The 22,705-nt window shown below is 55.8% G+C and overlaps 1 protein-coding gene across 3 annotated transcripts in view; it reads right to left on the bottom strand.

Annotated features, from left to right (window-relative positions):
• SLC12A3 (solute carrier family 12 member 3) overlaps positions 1-22,705 on the bottom strand; it is a 38,021-nt gene that overhangs the window by 6,525 nt on the left and 8,791 nt on the right. For 2 of the 3 annotated variants that reach the window (XM_055332441.1, XM_055332442.1), the window contains exons 9-25: positions 21,913-21,997; positions 20,834-20,991; positions 20,511-20,618; positions 20,010-20,133; positions 18,230-18,331; positions 17,191-17,346; positions 16,293-16,392; positions 15,487-15,598; positions 14,965-15,105; positions 13,855-13,961; positions 11,863-11,945; positions 10,655-10,726; positions 9,865-9,966; positions 8,852-8,963; positions 6,105-6,191; positions 2,900-3,035; positions 1,459-1,526 (exon numbers count right to left, since the gene is read on the bottom strand). In XM_055332441.1, coding sequence (XP_055188416.1) covers positions 1,459-1,526; positions 2,900-3,035; positions 6,105-6,191; positions 8,852-8,963; positions 9,865-9,966; positions 10,655-10,726; positions 11,863-11,945; positions 13,855-13,961; positions 14,965-15,105; positions 15,487-15,598; positions 16,293-16,392; positions 17,191-17,346; positions 18,230-18,331; positions 20,010-20,133; positions 20,511-20,618; positions 20,834-20,991; positions 21,913-21,997 — 1,853 coding nt within the window. Of the gene's footprint in view, positions 1-1,458; positions 1,527-2,899; positions 3,036-6,104; positions 6,192-8,851; positions 8,964-9,864; positions 9,967-10,654; positions 10,727-11,862; positions 11,946-13,854; positions 13,962-14,964; positions 15,106-15,486; positions 15,599-16,292; positions 16,393-17,190; positions 17,347-18,229; positions 18,332-20,009; positions 20,134-20,510; positions 20,619-20,833; positions 20,992-21,912; positions 21,998-22,705 lie in introns of those variants that run through there. The other variant, XM_055332443.1, reaches the window with a different exon arrangement.

Raw genomic sequence — 22,705 nt, 5'->3', positions numbered from 1 at the left:
GAAGAGGTCCAGCAGATGCTCACCTCTCAGGATGAAATTTCTCATCTTATGGCTTGAGAGACTGATTTACTTTAGTGGCAAATAAACTTAAAATCACAGCATGTAAGAGTGAAGAAGAATCTTGGAAATAATTGGGCTGAACTCTTCTTCATAATCAGGGAGACTGAGATGCGGAGAAATAGGATTACTTGCCCAAGGCCACACAGTGAGCAAAGACAAAGTGCAAACCTGCTTCTCTGAACATGGGTGGTACTCAAGAAGAGGCTATTTGGCACATTCCAGGTACCACACTCAAGGAAAGTTCTGGAGAGTTGTCCCATCTCGCACTCTGACCCAGTCCACAACCTAGGCCAGCCTTGCCCTAGGAACATTCTCTGCTCACAGAGAAATGCAGCCCTTTCTCTTACTACAGTTCCCACATCGAGGGAACATGAGGTACTTTCTCTACAAAAAAGTAATCTCCCTCCGAGCCCCAGGGAGCACTGTTCCGGCAGAGCCAGCTTCATGGGGGTGCAGGCTGTGCAGTCACATGCCCCTACCCCTTCCCCTGGACTTAGAAGGCTCCCGGGCTGGGTTCAATCCTCTGCTGCTGCCATCTTGCCATTCTTAGTAATGTTTTAACAAGAGGCCCCACATTTTCATTGTGCACTGGGGCCATAAATGGTGAGCTTGATCCTGGTTTCAGGGTAGGAGAAAACAGGTTCTGCAGGCTTCTTGGCTGTCCTGAGGAACTCCCAGGTGGCCAGCCCTCAGGAAATGTAAGCCAGGTCAGGAACACGCCTTGCCAACTACCCCCGACCCCCTGAGCTAGGCTGCTCTGGGAGAGGGGCCTCAGAGGGCTTGGCTGACCTGGCCTCTGAGAATAGAGCCACCTCGAGGCCCTCTCCGCCACTGCCACCTTTCGCCTCACCTTGCACCTACCCAGTTTCGGCCCGTATCCCCCTGGAGTGGCTCAGAGCTTGACACAAGGAGCAGCGGTGGCGGAGGCCGGAGGGCCTGGCAGGCATGGAGCCTGGCACCGCGGGCCTCTGCCTCTGCTGCCCAGGCTTGGCGCCAACATCAATCAGGGCTGGCCCGTGGCCAAAGAGGGCTGGGTGATTCCCAAATAACCAGGAATTGATTTTCTTCTGGAACGAGCGGGGTCCTCCCTGCCAAGCTGAGTTTGGCAGGAAAAGGTGGTGAACAGAGGAAAAATGGTGGTGACGAGGGTTGGTGAGGCCTGGGTCGTGTGAGGTCCTCGACCTCTGCCAGCTGGCACTCAGGCGAGGGGTGTGGAGCCGAGCAGGCCCGGCCAGCGGCCAAGAAGCCACCTGGGCTGTCTCCTGGGGCTTTGGGCCCTTCGGCCTCGCGGGGAAGGGCTCGGGTTCTCGGCGGGGGAGCACTTCCCGAGCCCCTTCCCAGAGTGGACATCCTGGGCTTCTGTGATGGGCTCCCCCCAACCTCCCAGGGGCTACTTACATGACCACCAGAGCAGCATCCCGGGAGGAATCCAGTAGAATCTCATTCAGCCTCACTTGCCGAAGGGACTGGAGAAATTGAGAAGCCATGTGGTCGCTGCCCACAACGTCAAGAGGGGCCCCCGACAAGTCTGGGGGCTTCCTTTAACACTTCACACCAGATGCCTGAACTGTTCCCCTAAATTGTCACAGACTCTCTTTCCTCTGAGATGGAAGGGGACCCCCAGATAACTGAGTACCAAGTTCACCTCCTTGGGAGACCCTCCTTGGCTTTTCCTTATTTCCATGACTGGGGGGCATAGTTGGGAGAGAGAGCATCTGCCATGGTGTGGGGTGAGCTCACAGCCCCGATAGCTCACAGCAGAGGGAACCTGAGCAAGGCACGTGGCCTCCCTGAGCCTCACTATTTTCACTGTAAAATGGGTACAATAACCTCCCCTCCAGGGGAATTTGGGCAGCATCGAGGGAGATAGCCCATGCAAAAGCCCATGGATGTTGAGGGCCTGGCACATGGAAGGCCCCCGATAAGGTCGACTCAGAGCAGAAGTGGGACGTGCCTCCTGCCCCCCTCCCCACCACAACAGGGCAGGCCACAGCCTTCTTTGGATGCTACACCTGAATCCAGTATTTTCCAAGGGGCTGTGAGCCCTCAGGGTAGGGCCTCAGGGCTGACGGATCAGAGTTCCCCAAAGCTTTGGGTGAGGTTGGGCTGTGGGTGAGACTCCTTCCCACCCTAAGGCCTGTTTCCAGAGTGTTCAGAAATGATTGATGCTCGGAGTCTGATCGTGGGAGGTCATCCCCTTTGAGAGAACAGAAAACTGTGGGGAAGCGAGTTCACTGAGATCACAGGCTCCAGAGCCTGTGCTGATGACATTCTAGGTGGAATTCTTCATGGTGGAAACTGCCCTGCAGGTTGTAGGATGTTTAATAGCGTCCCAGGGCCTCTACTCACTAAGTGACAGTAGCAATCCCGCCTTCCAGTGGTGACAGCCAGAAATGTTCCCAAAGCTGCCGAATGTCCTCTGGGGGGCAAGGTGGGGTGAGGGGATCACTGACCTGGAGCACACAGGGAGTGGAACTGTGACCTCCCCCCCCCCCCAGCTCCCTAACCGCTCGCCTCATCTTCAAGCGGCCACAGCAGCCACCACTGTTCTTGTAGGTCTTGAAGAATCTGGAAGACACTGTCTGGCCAGGGGTGGCCATGGCTTCAGGCTACATATAGGGTGGGGTCCACTGGCTAAGGACCAAGAATGGCTCTGAGTTCCACAACCAGTTTACCCCGCATCTGTGGCTGGAGGTTACCTCAGAGGCTGGGGCATGGTGGAGGGGGACGGTCAAGGGGAAGGCGTTAAGGAAGTTCAGGACAGATGGGGCACATGGCCCTGACCCAGAGGAGCGCCCTGACCCCCACCCCACCCCAGCCAGGCCCTTCTCTCTTGTACCTTGACTCTGTTCTTGTTAATCTCCTCATCTGAGATCTTCCAGGGACAGTCCCGCCTCATCTCGGCGACAGTGGCCTCGTCCTTGAAACCGTCATTCAGGCGGAAGGGTGCAATCATGTCCTCAAAACGCTTGGTGCTAGAGACAGAGAGAGCAGCTGAGACCGGGTGAGATGTCCCAGTTTCCAGGGAAACCAGGTTCCCTGAGGTAGATGGAGATGGGCGCCACAGGGAGGGACACCCTTTTTAGGCTGAACCCATTCTGCCCCTGTGGTTTCCATCAAAGCAACTTCCACGTAGAAATCAGCACAGGCAGCTGGGTCTGGCATTCAACCGGACTTGCACCAGTTGTCCGCAATGACTGCCCTGGGATCCACTTCCTCCCACCCTACCGCTCCCTGAGTAGTGCCTGAGCACGATCCTGTGCCAGGCTCTGTGCTACACACCAGTGCACAAACCCTACAATGCCCCCTATTTACGGCGCTCACAGTCTGCTGGGCAGTAACTAGGCAAGTCCAGATCACAAGTTTTATGAAGGCACAAACCAGGTATCAGGACATTAAATATTTGGGGCAGGGAAGGCCTCCCTGAGGCTGAAGGATGCCTGTCTTTCTGCAGCTAGCTCTTTACAGGCCAGCAGGTGCTGGGCCACACAGAACTGAAGGTGCAAAGGTCCTGGGGCAAAAGTGTGTCTGGTCTACTTGAGGAGCAGTGAAGGAGCCAGTTTGGCCAGAGCAAGGTGAGTGCAGAGGAAAGTGGGGTGAGGTGAGGACACAGAAGTGTGAGAGCCCAGACCAGGCAGGCTTTCCCTATTTGCCCTGAGTGAGATGGAAAGCTGTTGGAGGCTGTTCTGTGTGACTTGACTTCCATGATTAGAAATAGGAATTTGAGGGGGCACCTAGTGGCCCAGTCAGTTAAGTGGCTGCCTTCCGCTCAGGTCATAGGTTCCTGGGAGGGAGCTCTCCAAAGGGGTGTCTGTTCCTCCCTCTCCCTCTGCTCCTCCCCTCACTGTGTGCTCTCTCTCTCTTTCAAATAAATAAGTAAAATCTTTAAAAAATATATAGAAATTTGGACTGGTCGGCCTTCAGAGGAAGGCACCTGCAGCCATGTGGATGGATGAGCTCACACTGGGGACAGGCATGAGAAAAGAGTCCAGGGCTGAATCCCAAGGGCCCTGGCAAGTGTTGGTCAGACAAAGGAGGAAGGGCCGGCAATTGGAACCGAAAGAAGGGCCACTGCCGCAGGAGGAATCCTGTGGAGGCTGAGGGCTCTGAAGCCAAAGGAAGAGCTGTCTCAAGAAGGATTGCTGTGTGGGATACAGCGGGGAGGGAGAGGGAGGGACTCTGCGGGCGATGATGCCCGTGGGGGGAGCGCGGCGGTGGGGGCTCCGGGAGGAAGTGGCCACAGTGGGTGTGGATGTCTCTGGAGGAGAAGTTTGCCCGAAGGAAGAGAGAGCAGGCCAGGAAGTGGAGGCAGGGAAGGGCCAAGGCCGGGGTTTTAAGGATCAGGGCTGCTGGATGGGGTCTGCGGCCCCCTGGGCCTCCCCCACCCGGAAGGTATTCCCGGCTGCCTCTGTTCCGGGCCTGTCTCCAGCCTTTGCTCCTCGGCCAACAAGACAGCCGCATCCTCTCGCACATTCTAGTGCATCTCTGCAGCGCTCCCCGTGGCTCTGGACTTCCTCCAGCCTGTGTGGGGCCTGCGGAAACGCTGGCGGCCCCGGGTGTTGGGATTTACTCATCTCCCCCCCCCCCCCGACCCTGGCACAGGGTAGGAGCCCCAGTGTCCATCACCACTGATGAGTTCCTTTCTTCTCCTCTTGAGTTCCTTCCGTCTCCAGATGATGGGGACTATAAGGGAGACGTAGAGGTCAGGACAGACCTTATGTTACGGAGGAGATGGAGTCCCAGAAAACCTCGTTCACATGGATTTACAAAAAGCAAGCCCGATTATAAATGTTAGTTTCAGAATAGGGATTGAATCATTGAGCAAGTGAGGCGTCATCCCTCTGATCCTGCCATTGAGCCTAGCTACACGTTCTCGGGGGGTTTGCTTAAAGTCCATGCGGAGAGGGAAGAGGAGAGTTGTGGCCCAGACCCTCCAACATTTTCCCCACCCCTAGAACCCGTGTGTTCATATAAATAACATCAGGACTGTAGCGGCCACACTTCTGCCTCAGGGCCTTTGCACATTTGGTTCTGTTTGCTCTAGAACCCCTCAGCCCCATGGAAGGGACAAGCCTGTGCCATGGCCCCTGCCCTCCAGCCTTGTGTCTCTGAGCACATGACTGTGCCAACCCTGGCCATGGCCAACTGCAGCAAAGGTAGACATGAAATGGGCTTTGCCGCAACCTCTTTGTTGACCTAGCAGGAAAGGATGAGCTGGTCCAGTCACAGTTCCTGTTTCAGGAACTTAAGTTGGGCAAGGCTCAGAGAAGGAAGCAAGTCTGTAGTGGAGCCGAGACCTCATGAAAGGGTCAAGGTCTAGAGCTCAGAAGCCACAAGCAGACAGAAGCCATCGATGCAGCATTTACTCTGGGCTGGACACTGTGGCACTGTAAGCACTTTGCACGGACTGTCTTTAGGACAGTGGTTCTCCACTTGAAGTGCCTGGACCAGCACCTGAGAGCTTGCTAGGAACGCAGGTTCTCAGGCCCTGCCCCAGACCTACTGACTCAAGAATCTCGGGGTGGGGCGGGAGGAGGGGGACTCAGCGAGCTGTGTTTTCATAAGCCCTCCCTGAGTTTCTGACACAGGCCGAAGTTTGAGAACCACGGCTTTATGAAAACCTTCAGGGTGTTGGCTAAACTCTAGAAATGTTTGAGTAGCAAGCAAGACCCCTCCCCCACTCCCCACCGGTCCAAGGGGTCCCTTGAGGACGAAACACCTGCCTTGGCTCTAGCAGCAGAACAGCCCAGACGAGCACCAGCTTTGAAACACTTGCTCTAAGAAAAGCACAAACGGGAACCTTCCTTGTCCCTGTCAACCAGCCCAGGTGTGTTTCGGGCAAAGGCCAGAGCTGTGATCTGATATGCAAAGGAAGAAACCCCTGACAGGAAAATAAAGGGCTGCAAACTCCTACCCTTCTCCACCCCCCCCCCCCATCTCGGTGGCTGAAGGACAGAAGCCTTTGCCTGGCTCCGCAGACAGACAGAAAGGGGACACACAGCTGGCCCTTCTGCCTGGGAAGTACATCAACACAGAGAACTTACTGCTCAGCCCGCGGCTTCTGGTTGATGTCGGGAAGGACGTGAACTTCATGGAATCCCAGTCGGAACTTGCTCAACAGGGAAATGATCCTGGAAGATGGAGATTTTTAAATACTTTTTTTTTTTTTAAGATTTTGTTTATTCATTTGAGAGAGAGAGTGTGTGTGCAGCAGGGAGGGGAGGGAGAGGGAGAGAGACAAGCAAATTCCTCGCTGAGCAGGGAGTCCAAGGAGGGCCTCGATCCCAGGACCCTGAGATCATGACCTGAGCTGAAGGCAGACACTCAACTGACCGAGCCACCCAGGTGTCCCTAAATATGTATTATTCCATTCAATGAATTTGTGCTGTGTCTACCGAGGATCCAGCAGCGAGTACAACAGATCAAATCCTGGCCTCAGGGAGTTTACATTCTCTCCTGGGCGGGGGTGGACAGAAAACGAATATTGATAAAGTAGATCAGAGGATGACAAGCGATGTGGAAAAGTAACTGAACAGTATTTCCCCCAAGGACCTGGTGGCCATCTCTGGACTAGCACACCTTACATCCCGATGTCTATACGTCTGCCAGGGACCTGGTTACAATACAGTCTGATTCATCCGCCCTGGGGTGGGGCCTGGGATCCTGCATTCTGACAGGCTCCGAGGCGGTGTGATGCTGCTCATCCATGGAGAACACTTTGAGGAGCAAGGGTCTAAGGGATGGGAAGGTAAACCACAGGAAACTGCAGGGTGGACCGCGGAAACAGAGATGACACACGTGAACTAGGTATAGAACGAGGAGTGGAGAGCCACATGGCACTGACTTTGCATGCAACAGGGGAGGAGATGCCATCTGCGGGTGGTGGCAATCATGAAAGGCTTCACAGAGGAGGTGGCAGTCTAGCTGGATGGTGTGCAAGATTATTATAGGCCAAAGAGGGTGTGTGGGGGGGTATCCATGTGGAATGAGCCAAGGAGCCTTCTAGATGATAAACCTGCCTTGGCTCTATCCAACCCAGTGCATTAGAATGACTGGGCAGGACATGGCTTTGGGGATACCCCCAGAACAAGTACGTAGGGTTGAGTGTGTGGGGGTGGGAAGTCCAGACGAATGAGGGGATGGGGGTACAGAAGGTAAAGCGGGAGCAGTGAGGGACTGGCTGGGGTTGGGGGGTGCAGGAGCTGGGGATAAACCGTAAGGACCAGGCCATGGCCAGCCATCAAGCCATGGCTGGTCCTCCTGAACTTGAGAGCAAAATTAGGAAAGCAGAGCCGTGGGCAGATGTGCTGGTATGCAGCGTGGGGGTGGCAGGCCTGGGCAGGGCCCGGACCAGAGGCAGTGCCAGCTTGGCCACAGGGTCACAAGGAGGCCAGAGGGCTTGGCCTGGCTGTGGGACAGTTGGGAGGCAGAGGACATCCCACAACCTTCACATTCGGGACACCCCAGGACCCCATGGTGCCATGGCCTTGAACTAAACTAAACCTGCTGAGCCCCGCTTCCATTCAGGGCTGGAATGGAAAGCTGAGCCAGCAAAGCAGCCCTCCTGACTTCTTTATCTTCTGGAGATCACAGAGAGGCCACATGCTGCTTTTCTCAAGCAACGCTTTTCTCAGCACTTGCTGAGAAGGGCCTTCTGGGCCAGAGGTTCTCCACGGGGGCGAGGGCCAGGAGATGGGATTGCTGGTCGCCCTTAACTCACACAGGGGGTGACCAAGAAGAGGTCCCGGGGATGTGCTCCTGGTGGCACACGCCCTAGGGTCCTGGCACCCCCCCCCCCATCATGGCCGGGGTTGCTGTAGAGCTCACCGGGGGCTGGGCAGAGCTTCTTCTCTTTGGCTAATTTATCCCACTACTTAGAGCAAGCCCCGCCCCTCCAAGCAGTCTTCCATCCTACAACCTTCAACCTCATTTGACCTTGCTCTAAGCAAAGCCATTGGCCAGCTCCAGGCACACATGGGCCACCTGCCCGACCCCACACCTGTCTACCTGCCTTACCATTTCCTTCCTTTTCAGCTTAAATCAACTCACATTCTCACTTAGCCACATCTTGAAAGGAAATTTCACGTGGCAATTTTCAACAGAAAACCAGCGTCTCTTGCCAGAAAGAGGCGATCCATGGAACCCAAGTAAATAAACCAATGCGACTACATTCTGGCTGGCTGCTGTTGCCTGCCAAGCTCCCCAGCCTGGCCTGTCCTCTCTGGTTGAGACAGATCAGCTTGGGTTCCCGAGCAGAGAGCCCTTCTGCGGAATGAGCTGCACGGTTGGAAGAGAATCAAAAGTCACTTCTCACCTACAAATTCAGTGGGATTTGCTGCCCCAACTCCTGGCCACTAAAGTCACCTCCTGTCTCACCAGGGAGAGCATCCCAAGCTCCCTAGGGGGAGAGGGAGGACGTTGCCCTGAAGGATCCTCAGCCCCACCTTGTTTTGCAGCAGGAAGGGATTTTCCATCCTTCAAGGTTTCTCTTGAGCAGATTTTAAATGGTGGTTTTAAAATTTAACACTCCTCTCTGTTGTGGCTGGAACTAGGGCATCTGGATCTTATTAAAGGGAGGATGGGTCAGCAAAACAACTTCCAGAATGAACAGAACCTGCTCCTGCCAAGAGGTCCCTCACTACTGCTATGACCTGGAGAGAGCTGAATCTGTCATGGCCTGGAGTGGGACGGGGGTGGGGGGGGGGGTGCAGGTGGGGGAAAGCAGGAGGGGACACACTTGGGCAGAGCTGGGATGGCACTGTGTGGCCCCCCACCAGTACTCCCCACTCACGCCTTTCTCTCCTGGTCCATCCTGTTGATCTGCCCCCCCACGAACACGCGGATCTTGCATTTGCTCCATCTCTTCTTGCGGCCGAGAAGATAGGGGATGAGGAGGGTGAGGCCTGGCAAGGAGGGTCCCCATCAATCACAAGGGAGCTGCTCTCAGGACAGAGCACCCTCTGGGTCCCCTCCCCACTCTGCCATTGGCACACCTCTTCCCCTCTGTGGGCCTCTGTTTACCCATCTGTGTAATGAGGGTGCTAGACTATACCCGAGTGGCACACAGGCTCTGCGGGCTGGGGTTCATGTGGCCTGCAAGATGTTTTTATATAGGTGAGCTGACATTTCACATTTCATGTGAAAATCTGGATTTCCAGCATTTTTTTTGAAGATTAAAGATTTGACCAGTGGGTAGGAACCCTCATCCCTCCTTGTCCTCTCTCCAGATGATGTCGAAGCTGTCACTTATCACTATGTAACCCGGGACAAATTACTTCACTGCTCTATGCCTCAGTTTCCTTATTTGTAAAGGAGTCTCATAATAGTTCCTGCCTAGCGCTTGGACTTAGTGTCAAGTATATAGTAAGTGTTTGGTCTATATAAGCTGTCATCAATGAGATCCATGCTACTGGAACAGAAGCATTTTCTGTCTATGTAGGGCTCTCTCAGAGGTGAAACGATAAAGCATGTGTCTTAAGAAAAATGGGAGAGGGCGTATTTTGGGGGGAAGTGAAGAACATCCCTACAGCTTCCCCCATGTATGGGCCTGTGACCCTGAGGTCCGTCTTGACTGAACCTTCCATCCCATGCTGGCCTCAGCTCTTCCTATCAAGTCCCCCATTTTATAGCCAAGCAGAGGAGCCCAGCCAGGCTTCCCCCAGTCCAGAGGTGAACCCAAAGGCCCCTTGTCTGCTTTGCTGGGCCTCAAGGTCCCTCCAGGTGCCTTGTCCAGAGCGGCCATGAAAGGAAGGCTGTGGAGGGGAGACAATCCCAGGGAGAGCTGGTGACCCGGGGGCCACTCACCTCCATCATCAAACAACCAGTAGATGTCTATGCTCTTCTTGCCCTGCTCAGACTGGAAGATGGTGCTGGCCTGCTCCTCCCTCACCAGGGCGTCGGGGTCCACTGCAGGAGCAGAGGGCCTGGTCACTGTGGAGATGCCTGACCCTGACAACGGAGCCAGCTGCCCCTAGAGGTGTGCTCGCTGTCATCCAGGCCAAGCACACAGCAGCAGGAAGCCCCCACTGCAGGCGTGCGTGGTGGGGACTGGCCCAGAGCAGCACCACCAGCTCTTCAGACAGTGAGACCCTGCAACCCGGTTCTCAGGCAGTGGGCCAGGAGCAGGGCTATGCGCCCCTGCCTTGCTCCCAGTGTCTGTCTCCCCGGATTCTGGTGAGCACTGGAGAGCAGGGACCCTTCTCTGAGACCCTCTTCTGTGCCCTTCACCCCACAGGATGCCGCTGGCGCCAGCACCGTTCCCTGCTTCCCAGCACACCGTGGGGAAGGGCTGGAGGAGCTACTCCAGCCTCCCCGCCTGTAACATTTGAGCATGGCCAGGGGGCCCCGGAGGGGTGGGGCATGGGCCCCCGCGTCAGCTGGGTGGGTCCCCATGGTGCCAGGACCCCGAATTCCCAAGGAGGGCTAGAAGGCTGAATGCCGCCCAAGCCTATCACCCCGGTTCCCCGTTACCCGGTGCCCAGGGGTCTCCGGCACTTCCCACCCGTGTGACCAGGCTCCCTTATGGCCCACCACCAGCTGCCCCATGGGATGAGAGCGCCCCGAGCCTCGGAGTGGGGTGCAGACTGATGCGTGCCTGAGACAGATGGCCTGGCCCCATTGGTGCTGGCTTCTTTGCTGTCCTCTGCTGGGTCAAACACGGGGTTAACTGCAAGAGAAGGGTAGCTTTGCTCCCGAGATCTCCTTGACCTGGGGCACTTCTGTGCTCCTTCTCTGGGCCACCCGCTATGCTGTCCTGACTCGTCACCTTCCCCTGATCTGGCCCCTGCCCCCCCCCACTGGCCCTGCATGCTGCAGCCCCACCTGGCTTCCTCCTGCCCCTGCATCAGTCCCCTGAGCCAGGAGCACTCACAGCCCTCCCCTGCTCCGCAGACGTCCCCCTCGTCCAGGGGCCTGTCTGGCCACTTGCCCTGTGTCAGTGTCCCTGTCTGAAATGAATTATGGGGCCACTGCATTTCCTATGGGAACCCCAGCTTCCCCAGGGGGCAGATCTGGCCTTGTTCCCGGCTGCACCCCCAGCACCTAGTGCAGCATCCGACGGGAGCACAGCCGCTGCTCTGTGAATACCAGTTGCGCCAATTTTCATTGAACAGCTGCTGTGTGCCAGGCATGCTGTCTGCCCAGGGTGACCCGGATCGACACCACCCGGGCCCCACCTGCCAGAAATGTGGCTTCCACGACTCTCACCCACCTCCCCCATCCCACTCCCATTTGTTTCCTGTATTATCTGTGATTTCTTTCAGCTGCACAGGAGCAGCGTCATCCCAGCTGCGCCCAGGTGTTTCCCTTCCTGCTCCTTCCACCCCCGACCTGCGCATTCCTGTGTGACTAAATGTAAAACATCCCTACTCAGCAGCCCAGAGATGGTCTTAGGGACCAAAGGGTCCAGGCTCTGGTCTCTATGTATTTTCATGCTCTGGCATCTTTACATGGGCACGCTCCTTTCTCTTCTCTTGTCCTTCCTCTCTATTAGATCCTCTTTATGCCATCTGGTTATAAAAAACCCTGATAGTGGTTGGGGAGCTCTGAGGTCCAGTCTTGATTCTGCCCCAGATGGAAGCATTACCTTGAACCAGTCATGTCCCTGTTCTGGGCTTCAGTGTCTTCATTTGGAAACTTGAGGAACTCTGAGACTCCATCAAAAGCCAACTTTTTAGGCTTTTATTCCTTACTAATTCCCCCCTCTCTTCCTTCCACCACTTACAAAATATCAGGTTCTAGAACTCTCTGGGATGCTGTTCTGGTTTTGAACAGGGGTGCCAAGCAGGTGGGGCATGTACTCACTGTGTGCCTGCATCACCTCTGATATGTTGAGCCCCTCTCGCATCCTCATGACACACACACCATAGTTGAAATCAAAAGCATCGCTGGAAAGACAAGAGATGGGGTCAGGCTCCTCTGGCCCCCAGCCCCCAGACACCAGATGTCTAGAGCTGGCCCCGCCTCCCACCATACCCTCCTCTCTCAGCACCTTGATCTTCCCACCTGTGTAACATGCAAGCAGAGCTGGGGAGGCCCCCAGAACCCTCCTAGCTCTACAGTTTGTGGCACTAGGGATGCTCTGGACCCTGTACTCAGGGGAAACCGAGTCAGGCCAGTCTTCAAGGCAAGCCCTGTCCTCCTGATATGCTCAGATAATCTGCACAGGCTGCCAACAGAGGTGGGATGGGAATCCTTACCCCTATTTTACAGAAGCAAGACTTGAGTTTCACTGAGTAACTTGCCTGTGGTCCATGCTAAGGAAGTGGCCAGCTGGCTTAGAATCAAATAGCTGAGACTGATCCCCGAGGGCCGGCACACACAGGAATGGCCTTGCTCAGGAGGGCAACAACAGCTTGTCTAAAGGGAATGTCTAGAAGACTCCGACCTCAGAAGTCTATTCACTGCCCAGTGGACAGAGGTCCCCAGAGACCAGTCAGGCTTGATCTGATGGGCTAAGCATTGCCTCCATGGCCTCCTTTATTTATTTTTTTTAAGATTTTATTTATTTATTCATGAGAGATACAGAGAGAGAGAGAAGCAGAGACATAGGCAGAGGGAGAAGCAGGCTCCATGTAGGGAGCCCGACGCGGACTCGATCCTGGGTCTCCAGGACCATACCCTGGGCTGAAAGCAGCACTAAACCGCTGAGCCACCCAGGGATCCCCATGGCCTCCTTTAGCTAGACATCTCTGGGGTGGGCGCTTCTCAGGCCCCAGTATTTTGGTGCCTTGGAGCACTGGAACCAGGGGGGTGGGTGCTGAAGGACAAATGTTCCACCACTGCCTGTTGTCCTTGTCGGAGGCAACTGAGATGCACGGCTCAGGGTCAGGGAGCTGGGTCATAGCAGACCTGGAAGCAGGTCCCAGGTCCCCAACACTCCCTTAGTTTGTTCTTTTTCTTTCTTTCAATTTATTTACTAATTTTTAAAACATTTTTATTTTAATTTATTTAATTTGAGAAAGAGAGAGAGACAGAGAAAGCAGGCACGAGCAGGTTGGGAGGGGCAGAGGGAGAGGGAGAGAGAGAATCCCAAGCTGACTCCCCGCTGAGCATGGAGCTCGATCCCATGACCCTGAGATCATGACCTGAGCCAAAATTAAGAGTTAGATGCTCAACCAACTGAGCCACCCAGGTGCCCTAGCCTTTGTTCTTTACACTCTACTACACGCTGCCTCTCTGTACCATGTCAACACAGAAAAGCAACTCAGGCAGGCATTTTCAGGAGGTTGCACAGGAGGAGCTAAAGGAGAAAGGGTTTGGGGTTCACCCTGAAATCCCTGGGGAGTTTATCCTCCTGGTCCCCTTCCTCACACTACTGCCTCCTGGGAGGCCTGGTTTTGCTTCTTGCTCAGTAGCACCACCTCACAGCTTGAGAGCTGGCTGTCAGCAGGCCTTCTAGAGTTCACAGGTGGGCACAAGGTTTTCACCTAAAAACCTACCTTTTCAATTTCTCTGAGAAGCCAGAATATCTGGCAACACTGGGCTCACATTTCTGTGTGCACACAACTGGCTGGAGCCAAGTAGCAGCTTTACTGCAGCTTGCCACAGTCCTCACTGCTCCCTGTGGTCCCACACCTGGTCCCCTTCACTGTGTTCCCTGACTGTTCCCTGCCCACCTTGGTGTCCACAGGCCATAGGTCAGAGTGGCGAGCCCTCAGTGGGTCTGTTCCTTTCTCAAGTTTGGACCAGCTTCTTATAACATCCACTGCTTCCCCTCTGCTTCCCAAGGCCCAGGAAACTCCAAAGGCCCAAATAACAGACCCCAGGCCCTGCCTCCCTCATGCCCTCACTCACTGCAAGATGCCAATGTAATCTTCCACCGTGGCCGGGTGAGCCGACTGCCAGTTCTTCTTGAATCCAACCACCAGAATGTTTGGCTTCATTCTCCCAAGACCTGCGGCCTGCAAAAGGGTGTGGGGGGAGGTGAGGGACTAGGCCTCGTGCCCCACAGGGGTGCTGTTCTCTCAGTCCCACCTGCCCTCCTCACTAGGTGGTGAGGGCTCAGGAATCACATCCTGAGGGTCAGGGTCCTGCTGGCCTGGACACACCCATGAGAAAGGTGAAGCTACAGCCAGAAGCTACAATGACTGGACTGTCCCCATGAGCTCTGGATTATCCCACTTCCTGCTTCTCTAGCAAATAATTTCTCATCACAAGGGACTTAAATTTGGATACCAAGCTTAGAATATCCCCAGGCCATCTTACCCATACATCTTTCATATTTCTTTTTTTAATGTTTCAAAATGTTAAAAAAATTTTTGAAGTGAAATTCACATGACACAAAATTAACCATTTTAAAGGGTATAATTCAGTAGAATTTTAGTATATTTATAATGCTGTGCAACCATTACTTCTATCCACTCCCAAAATATTTTCATACTCCCAAAAGAAGACCCTGTATGTTCTTTTCTTTAAAAAATGAGACATATTTGGAATTATTAGAGAGACTTTTGATATGTTGGCTCAGGATCGACAACTGTTATTTTATCTATGCATCCCATTTTACAGCTGAGAAAACTGAGCAGTAAAATGAATTGCCCAATGGAACGTTCTAGAACTTGATCTCAGTGGGGTTTCACACCACTGGGTGTATCTGCATACGTAAACATTTATCAGATGATACACTTAATATTTTTCACTTTGCTGTCTGTATATTATATTTAATAATAATAATAAAAAAGAATTGCTCAAGGTCACGCAGGCCTCACAGGCTTCCAGGTCAGTTTCCCCTAGGCTCTTGGGCACCCGAAGAAAGTGCCGTGAATCAGCATATCTGGAGAGACAAGAAAGGCAGGGACCCCTGCTGCAGCAAAAGGAACTTCAACTAGCCTCTCAGGACATCCCGCCTTCCAGGTTGTCACATCAAGTAATACACCCTGTGGCGAAGCCTCAACCCCGTGGCACCTGCATCAGAATCTGAACGCCGCTGCGGAGGTCCTCAGCGATGACATCTGAGTAGAAAGCCTTGATCTTCCTCTTGTTCAGCCACTTGGTATGCCCATTGGCGATGAGCCGGAGCTCGGGCATCCTCTGTTTGCGGGGTCCCTGTGGGCGGTGGCGGCCGTGATGTCAGGGGCTGCCTTCACCCTCTGGCCTGGTGAGATTCAGCAAATCTCCTCCCTGGAGGCTGCCCCATGGGCTCAGCCACCCCCAGAGGTGCCCATTTCCCCACTGGAGTCAGAGCAGGGAGGGAAAGAAGAGGAGGAGGGAGGAGAGAGGAAGATGGAGGGAACAAGCAAGAGGCAGGGCAGCGGGGAGAAGCCGAGGGTTGGGGCAAGGGAGGGGAGACGGCTGGGCCCACAGCTTGCTCCACTGCCCCTTCTGCCCCCCACTCCTCCCCACACTCTCTGCCCCCCATGCAAGGTGGACTTCATGCCCAGGGGCGCCTCCAAGGGTACACCTCCCCCACCTATAGGGGCCACTCACGATAAGCACATGGCCACAGATCATCAGGCTGAGATTCCGGGTGAAGGTGCCCACAAAGTCAACCAGGGCGGGGCGGAAGTTGGGGGGCCCCGTGAGCACTAGGCACTGGGGGCTGAGGAGGGGGAGGCAAAAGCACATGAGCCACCTGGGCAGAGCCCACGGGCGTCTGGGAGCAGGAGGCAGGTGCAGGGAAGAGCAAAGACTGGGACAGGGAGGCACGGCACATGCAAGATCCCTGTGCCACGTGGGTGGGTGACTTGGCCTCTGGATGAAGAGGCCAAGGGTCATGGTCTGGGGCCACTACCAGACTCCGTTGGAGCCAGAAAAAAATTGGTCACCCACCAGCTGTGTGACCTCAGGGCAGTTACTTAATCTCTGTGCGTCGGTGTTCTCATGGGTGACGGGGTCAGTGACCTCACCCCCCAGGGGGTCGTGGCAAGGTGGCCTAAGGCCCTCCGCACAGCAGTGCAACATAAATCCACGCGGCCGACGGTTGGCACGAGCTCTGGTGGGAGGGCTTCCCGGACACTGTCCTCGCTAAGGAGTCAGCCTGGCGGATGACTGCGACGGGACCACAAGACCAGATCGTCCTGACATGGCCCTCTGCGTCTCCGGGAGCATATTCTGCTGTGAAAACTCAGGTACCGAGAGGTCACCAGACTCACTTGGTCCCCGCAGAGCAACGTCAGCGCGGGCCCCTGACCGCAGGCGGGTGCGGCCCTCTCGGAGCCTGGGTGGGGCCCACCCCGGGGTCTGCCTACTTGGGGACAGGAGCCCTCCCAGAGCAGGGACGTGGCTGCGCTCACCGGTAGTTCTTGATGTGGTCCTCCACCTCGTTGAGGCCGACCGAGTAGCTCAGGGCCAGGTTGTAGGAGCCGGCCTGGACCGAGGAGCCCCAGTTCACCTCTGAGCAGGGGGGGGGGCCACAAGATTAGAAAGTCCCCGGGAGAGGGGTACCTGGGTGGCTCAGGGCTTGAGCGTCTGGGGTTTGGCTCAGGTCATGATCCTGGGGTCCTGGGATCGAGTCTCCCTCTGCGTCTCTCATGAATAAATAAATAAAATCTTGGTGGGGAAGAAAACAAAAGCAAGCCCCGGGAGGAACCAGCCAACCAGCCGTGCAGAGGGAGGGAGCGTTGACCTTGTTTAGAAATCAAGCACCGTGGAAGCTGGGCCGCCTGGCCGGTGGACAGCCTGCAGATCTCTTCCTGACCTTTGCACCTATCATATGGCTACATGTTTAAGTTACACTTCCAAGTATTAAACTCTACAAAACATTCTCCTCCCTTGACAAACAGACAATACCCTGGAAAGCCAGGTTCGAATTGAGAATTCTAGGCTTTCCTGGAGTTCCATATCCTGTCCCCAACCGGGCACTGTCACCCTGGGATCCTTGTTTGCGTGCATGTAGATACCACACCGTGTCCACCTGCCCTTTGGTCAGCCAGGGCTGGGTGCGTACCCCAGTGGGCTGGCCACTTCAAGAGGATGGCCCTGGGCAGGCAATTTCATGGTCCTGGGTGGCAGGAGGACAGTCCAGAAGAAGAGGTGTGGGCTCAGAGTGGGCATGTTCCCATAGGCTCCTCACCCCATGAGGCTGGAGGGTGATGCAGGCCCCCTGGCTGGGCTGAAGGGCAGGATGGCTGGCTTGGCACCCCCCGGGAAAAGGAGAGCCCAAGCTTCTGGGCGACCTGAGAGACTGCACACCTGGCTTCTTGTAGATCACATAGAGCAGAAGAAAGAGGACGACGCCGATGGCAATGAGGGCTGCCCACCAGGTGAGAAGGAACATGATGACCACAGAGATGACCGCTCCAAATAGCGCCGACCACTTGCTGTAGTATCGGAATGAGGGTCTCCACCCTGGGTGGAGGACGCAGGTCTGTGGGCACACTCTGGAGCATCCTTGTGGGCCAGCGCTGCTGTGTGGCAATGCCAGCAGTGCCCAGAGCCAGGGTCCCAGGCTGTGCCCACATTCCCCACCCCGGGCTATCCTGGGGCTGGGCCTGGAGGCTCTGGGGAGGACCACATGCCTGCCTTGGCTGGCATTTGGCCACGTTGACAGGCTACGCCAAGGAGGAGGTGTCCAGCTGCTGCCAAATATGGCCATACGTCAGCACCAGCCCCGGGCCCTGTGTGTCTCATGGAGCCAAGGGGGTGAGAGGGCAGGGAAGGACCTGATTCCGCCTGGCTCCCCAGCACAGGGCCATGCCAGGGCCACCACTAGTGACAGCTGCCCCATGGACAACTGTGGGGCATCAGGTCCCTGGTCTAAGGAAAAGGTGGCCTGGGGGACCGACCCATTGGCGATTTGGGGGTCATGAGAAAAGAGAGATACTTTACTGTCATCTGCCAAAAATTTTCAGAATAACATACAAATCGATGGCCTATATGAGCAGCACCCCCAGAGTTGTGCAATGTGCAACCTGCAACAACCTGTGACTTTGGCCAATTCTCTCCCTTTTCTGGGGAGTCAGGAATTCCTGACTCCCGTAAGTTGGGGGTGGAGGGCACCAGGGAACTCCTCGCCCCCTGTAGACAGCATATGAATCCCTGTTCAGTGTATACCGTAAGTGCTTAAGGAATCAGAGCTGCTATTATTATGATTATGACTTGAATGGTCCCTCGGATTGGTTTCCATTGGAGAGGTGACCTTGGTGGGCTCACCTGCACCCGTGCCTTCCCCTCCCCCCTCCTGCCCTGGCCCCACGCGCCTCCTCCCTGGAGCGGTGAGGGGGCTGCCTACCAGGTGAGTTGGTGATGGAGGCGTGGAAACAGCTGAAGTTGATGAGCGCGTAGGAGCACAGGAAGAAGTTGGAGATGATGGGGGCAATAGTGTTGAGCTCAGCTTCAGGGACCCGGGGGAGAAAGAGGACAGTCTGTTGGGCAACCCGCCCAGGAGCCGCCCGGTGCCCTCCCTCGCAGCTGGGGGATTCCAGACGGGCTCCAGAGGCTCAGTGTGTCTCAACCTTCTCGTCTGTGTAATGGGCCCATCATTTTGTGAAACTGATGGGCTGATGTTTTGTTTACCATAAAATGCCGGCTCTTACGAGGATGGGGAGCAGTGGGAGACATTAGGGGATAACCAAGGACAATGACTGTCACATTTTTCTGTAACCACAAATTACAGTAAGAAATACATTGTACAATGTGACCCAAGACATATATCATCTTTTATCTGAAATCCCGAGACCATAGGACACGCACAGTTCCATCCACAGTGGAAACCCACTCAAGAACTAGTCCTTTCCCTTCCCTGTCTCACTGGGCTGCCACTGCCCCGGCACCCCAGACAAACTTCTACATGTGTGTCCTTGTGTCCTTGTCTTGGAGCCTGCTTCTGGGGAATCCCACAACAAGACAAGCACCTCTCAAGTGTCAGGACTTCTGTGCGTGATTTCATTGAATTGCCACAAGAACCCTGTCCCAGAGCATCTGGGATCATGGTTCTCAGACTGAAGTGCAGTCAGATCCATAAAGTCTGAGCTGGGGGTAGACTGCAGGATAAGCAGGAAGCAGAGATGTGTTTGGAGAACATCAGTCTAGACATTCCCATCCCCTGGGGGTGGCCCTGCTACCTCTTCATCTGGTTCAGGATCCAGGAGTCTCCAATGTCTGGAAAGGCTCCCCTGAGTAGAAGTGAGTAGACTGGTAGGGTTAGTCCTAGGATTGGTGATGCCAGCATGACTGGGAGGGATTGTGCTATGGCAGGCCCACGGGGCCACCAGCAGCCAGCCCCCACCCTGCTCCTACATAGAGAGTAGGGGCCAGAGGGTCATCATGCTGTAGCACAGCTGCTGTCCTTGCCTGGTGAGGCTACCTATCTGCCTTGTTGGCTAAGGAAGTCAGGAAGTACTGGGGAGTATGTGCATGTATGAATGCAATGCATGTGTGTGCATGTACACAAGTCACTTCCTGCCCACCTGTGACACACCTGCTATTGCTCCCATTCTGCAGACGAAGAAACCGAGGCTCAGGAAGGTAAGGCAACACAGTGGGCATATGGAAATAGCCAGGATAGAAAGCCAATCTAACTAACTGGTTAACTGGGATCCTTCTCCTGGGGGCCTCCTTTACTGTGAAGTCCAAGGAATCTGGCAGCTCAAGGTGTGGGAAATGAGACTGTCTAGTTTATACACCTATGGAGATATCGATCCAGCTATTTGTGTCAGCTCCCAAGAGCTGTCCTGTGCTCTGAGGTTGTCCTGGGGACTAATTCAGACGAGCTGGGGGCTGGGGGGATGGGGGACAACTTGCCAGGATACAAGAATGGGGAACCAGAAGAGCATGTAGGGTCCCTTTGAACAAAATAGAACGGTCCACCCACCTGGCGTGGTGTGGGAGCCACCCCGCCTGGAGGCGGGGGCAGTGGGGACCCCATGACCAGCCCCACTCACTCAGGGATTACTGAGTGCCCACTCCCTGCCTGGCCAGGCTGGGCACCGGGCGCCAGGGTGAGCAGCACGAGGAGGAGCCCTGGCACGTGGCCCCCCGGGCCCCGGCCCCCCAGCCTCGCAGCCTCTCACCGATGATGATGAAGGCCACGGCGATGGCGTAGGCCAGCAGGTAGCCGCGCACCGGCTCCTTGTTCTTGCCGTAGCCCTTCCCGAAGAAGCCGATCAGCGGGTACAGCTGGTCCTGGCACAGGCACTGTGGGCACAGGAAGATGTGTTCACTGCGGGCTGGGCCCCGCTCCCCCTCCCCACCCTGCAGGCCCCCCTCCCCGGGCCCTGTTTGCTCCCTCCACCTCACCAGGGAGATAGCAAACGGGGTGGGTGTCAACCACGTCCAGGCAAAAGTGGGTCCCCAGGCTGCACAGGGGACACTCTGGGGTGGGAAATGCAGGTGCTCTTCAAGCACACCTCGGGAAGGGGCTGCTTCCTGCAGGAGTTTGCTCACTGACCCCCTGTGCCCTTCAGTCTGCACGTCCATGTCCCATGCCAGACCTCAGTAGCTGTCACCCGGGGACCCTTGCCCCTGGGCCTCCCAGACACCACCTTCCCGCCCTCCCCGTTCTGCAGCCTCACCTGGAAGACCTTGGCAGCAGACACAAGGCAGGCCAAGGCGGAAGAAAGGGTGGCCCCAAAAATGCCAGCCGTGATGAGGGGCGCGAAGCCAGACACCATGCTCATGGTCTGCAGGGACACGGGGTCTGGGTCGCTCATGGTGGTGCCCCTCATGCCTGGAGCCCAGGGCACCCCAGTGCCCCCTGAAGGCAGGGGCTAGGTCCCAAGGCTTCTGAGTCCACACCCCTTGCCTGGGGATCCCAGGGGCCGCCGAGGCAGGACTGGCCCCGGGCCCCCCACCCGAGCTCTGCTGGGGCAGACTCCCCGGCAGAGGCCGCGTGCACCTGGTAGTAGTTGATGAGGCCATAGCGGCAGCTGCCCTGGTGAGCACACTCGGTGAAGTTCCAGCCGTAGCCGCAGGCCAGCCCCTCGCAGGCGCCCGAGCTGGCAGTCGTCACCGTGTCATTCAGGACCCCGGAGGCATCTCGAACCACGCAGGAGCCTGAAGGGGGAGCAGGGCTTGGGGAGGCTCCTCCCTCCTCTCCTCCCACCTCCCCAACACTGGCCACTTCTGCAGAGGGCGAGAGGCTGCAGAGGGGCCAGCTCCCCCTGTAGCATGTAATAATACTTAATAATAACAATAATAATGCCGATGCAAATAGCTAAATGCAGGAGCACTGACGATGTGCCAGGCACCATGCTAAGGACTTCAAACAACCCTGGGAAGCAAGCCTCACTATTGCTTTCGTTGTTGTTGCTCTACAGAGGCACAGTGACCTAAAGTGACCTATTAAGATCACCATGTGGTCCTTAAAGCAGAGGCCAGATTAGGCCACGTCCCTTGGCCATCTGTGAGCAGCTTACCTAACAAGGTGGTTACTGGGAGCAAGAGCACCTGAGAGGACCTCAGTGAGAGGCAAATGTCAACAGCCCAGGCCTGGGTTCAAAGCCCGGCCCCACCATCAGTGGCTGTGTGACCCTGGGCAGGTCACTTAACCTGTCTGAGCTCTGATTTAGTCCTCTGTAAAGTGGCGGGAATGGCAGTGCCCCAGATTGAATGTGATGAGGCACATAAAGGGCTAGGCCTATAGTTTAAGTCCGTGGCTGGCATCATCTTCACCACCACCATCATCCTTATTGTTATTATGAGTCCTCAACTCAGAGTATAATTTGTCCTCTAGGATTTTCCCACCCTTGAATCTGTGACTTAAGTTTTGAAGGGACCAGAGAGCCTGGGCTGACCACCCCCACCCCCACCACAAACTACCGCCTCCCATGAAGCTGTTCTAGTCACCGCCAGTTGTCCCCAGAATAGGGTTTGAGGCTCCACTTCCTGAGGTTGCCATGTCGTCCTGGTCCAGCTCTTCCTGTTGGAGAGCCAAGTACCCTGCGCCCCTTCCAGCAATCTGGGCTGGCTACTCACCGATGGTGGCTGAGATGGCCAGGTAGGAGACGGTGGTCCAGAAAATGGCCATGAGCGTTCCTTTGGGGATGGCTACAGCAGGGTCCTGGGGAAGGGGGAGGGAGGGAGGGCAGCCTCTGGGCCTTCTTCCAGGCCCTGCCCTTGTCTGGGGCCAGAGGTGGGCCAGCAACCCCTGACCTGGCCTCTCAGAGCCCCCTTCCCCAGGGCCCAGGGAGGAAGGACCCTCACGACTGCAACCCACAGAGCAGGATGGGACACAAGAACATGGGGCTGAGAATACATCCAGGCTCTGGGAGCCCAGGTGACCGGCTGGATGGGGGGCATGGTCTCCTATGCCTCAGCCTCTGCCGCCGCACAGGACTGCTGGCTGGGTGAATTAATCTGCATCAGGCTCCTAGATCAGGGCCCGGCTCACCGGCCACGCTGGTTGCAAGTTGATCACTATTATGCACCGATTGGTTTGTGTGGTACCACAGCAATTAATATACAGACAAGCCCCAATCTCTCCCCTCCGAGGAAATATTGGTCCTGGGTGGAGTAACACAGGCTGGGATTTTTACCTCAGGTTCCTCCCTCCAGGCATAGACCCCAACCCCATGGCAGGTCACATGGGCATTGGGAGTAAACCCATGCACCTCCCCAGCTTTTCCCGGGCCATTCTGCACAGCTGGCAGGTAGGACCACAAATCACAGAGCTGGAGGGACCATGACATGGTTCAGCATCTCAGGCAGGTCCAAACAAGGCTGGCAACGACCCGGTTCTCTGCCTCAAACACTCAGGAGCCTGATTTGG

Source organism: Nyctereutes procyonoides, unplaced genomic scaffold (assembly GCF_905146905.1).
Source record: "Nyctereutes procyonoides isolate TBG_1078 unplaced genomic scaffold, NYPRO_anot_genome, whole genome shotgun sequence".
NCBI lineage: Eukaryota > Metazoa > Chordata > Mammalia > Carnivora > Canidae > Nyctereutes > Nyctereutes procyonoides.
This window is presented reverse-complemented; position numbering and strand designations above follow the sequence as displayed.